At 47.1% G+C, this 1,623-nt stretch overlaps 1 protein-coding gene across 1 annotated transcript in view; it reads left to right on the top strand.

The window, feature by feature from the left end:
• Positions 1 to 784: 784 nt before the first annotated feature.
• The window catches only part of GCSH (glycine cleavage system protein H), a 10,088-nt gene continuing 9,249 nt past the window's right edge, over positions 785 to 1,623 (top strand). Inside the window, exon 1 of the mRNA XM_029926149.1 lies at positions 785 to 795. Within this exon, the coding sequence (XP_029782009.1) occupies positions 785 to 795 (11 nt within the window). The remainder of the gene's footprint in view (positions 796 to 1,623) is intronic.

The following is a 1,623-nucleotide window of genomic DNA, read 5'->3' on the forward strand; positions in this document are numbered from 1 at the left end:
TACTCTCCACGCCTTTCCTGACTCTAAATATCAAACTGGCAGCTCCTTCAATTGTATTGTTATGAGAGGAAAACAAAAGATGAGTGGGCCCCTTCTGAGACACGTGAGAGAAAAGATCACAGGCAATTCTCAGGTAGTTGTACCGAACGTGCAACAGGACGGCCCTCCAAATCTCAAGCCATAAATGTTACAAAGACGACCAATAAGGAAAAAAAATAATTTTTGATTAGCCTTAATACTTACTAGGTTTTTAAAATGACACCTTGCCTATTGTTTTGGTGGAAGGGCCCGTGATATGATTCACATACTGATATGTGACCCTGAACTTTCACCAAACACGTTAGTCAGCTGGGAATAAATACTTTAAGGCATGGTCTGCATTGTGCTATCTTGGCTTATAACAAAACAACAATAAAGTCAGAATTTTGACAAGAAAAGCTAGCCACATCTGGAGTTTGGCGTAGACCACTGTGAGCCGGTCAGCATCCCAAAGGGAGGCAAGAAGGAGAGCTTAACAGCAGTTGACCGTGAACCCAACTAGAGGTCAAGTCCTGCTACTGCCACCTAGGCCCTGCTTAAGCTACACAGGCCTTCCCCATTCCACCCCTGCGCAAGTCAATTAACCTTTCTGAGCCTCCAGTTCCTCGCCTATGCAATCAAAGTAATACCTATCAGAAAGGGGTTTGGAGAGGATTAAAAAGGTAATGTTTGCACAGCCCCAGGCATATAGCAAGGAAAAGGAAAAGCATGACAGCCCTTGCAATCCTGCACAGATGTGCTAACAATGCCCATTTTGTAAGTGGGGTGGAGGCTCAGTACAACAGCATATGTCTCCCAAACACCCCTTCACACACTCACATAACACACGCTTTAGGGTGTGTATGATAACGAATGTGCGAAGATGATGATCCACGAAGATGTGGAGCTTGAGGTGTTTTTCACTCCACTGTTTCTTTGCTGATTCCTGCCCACTCCACAAGATTTGTGTTGAAGGTGAAGTCTTTCCCAGAACTTAATTATTTTCCATCTCCTTGGATGGAGACATGACTTCTGTTTTTCTGGAAAGGCCTTGGTCCCAGGACTGGATACTTAAGCAAGGCACTGACCACACTGGGTTTCAACTTAGCCTTTCGATTGCTCCTGCATTAGCTAATTGGCTCCCATCCAGTCTCCAGCAAGCAAGGAGACACTCCCGACCCTTGGACAAGCCCTTGCCTCTCTAAGAGCTTCATGATTCTGTCTGCCCCTGCATGGGGTTCCCAGGCCTCTTGGGATCTGTAAAGTAATAAAGTGGGTTCCTGGTTTGTTTCCAGTATTTCTCAAAGTCAAAGAGAAACTATGTGTCAGAGCTACTTTGGCCACTACCCAACAACAGTCTTCTTTTGAAATGATTCTGTTTAGACCTGGCTATGAATCCTGATCTGGGTGAGCCTGATCCTCTGTAGAAAGACGGGAAGGGGCGTATTTAACGGGACTGGGGACACTCTATCGTCCCCAGGACCTCAGGGACCCAGCAGCACAGGAATGCCTGCCCTGCCAGAACCCTTCTCACTGCCCGGGCGAGTCCCCCACGCTAGCAAAGTTGGAGCTGCTGACCTTGCACTTTCACTGCGGGGGGGGGGG

Source organism: Suricata suricatta, chromosome 16, assembly GCF_006229205.1.
Source record: "Suricata suricatta isolate VVHF042 chromosome 16, meerkat_22Aug2017_6uvM2_HiC, whole genome shotgun sequence".
NCBI classification, from domain to species: Eukaryota; Metazoa; Chordata; class Mammalia; order Carnivora; family Herpestidae; genus Suricata; species Suricata suricatta.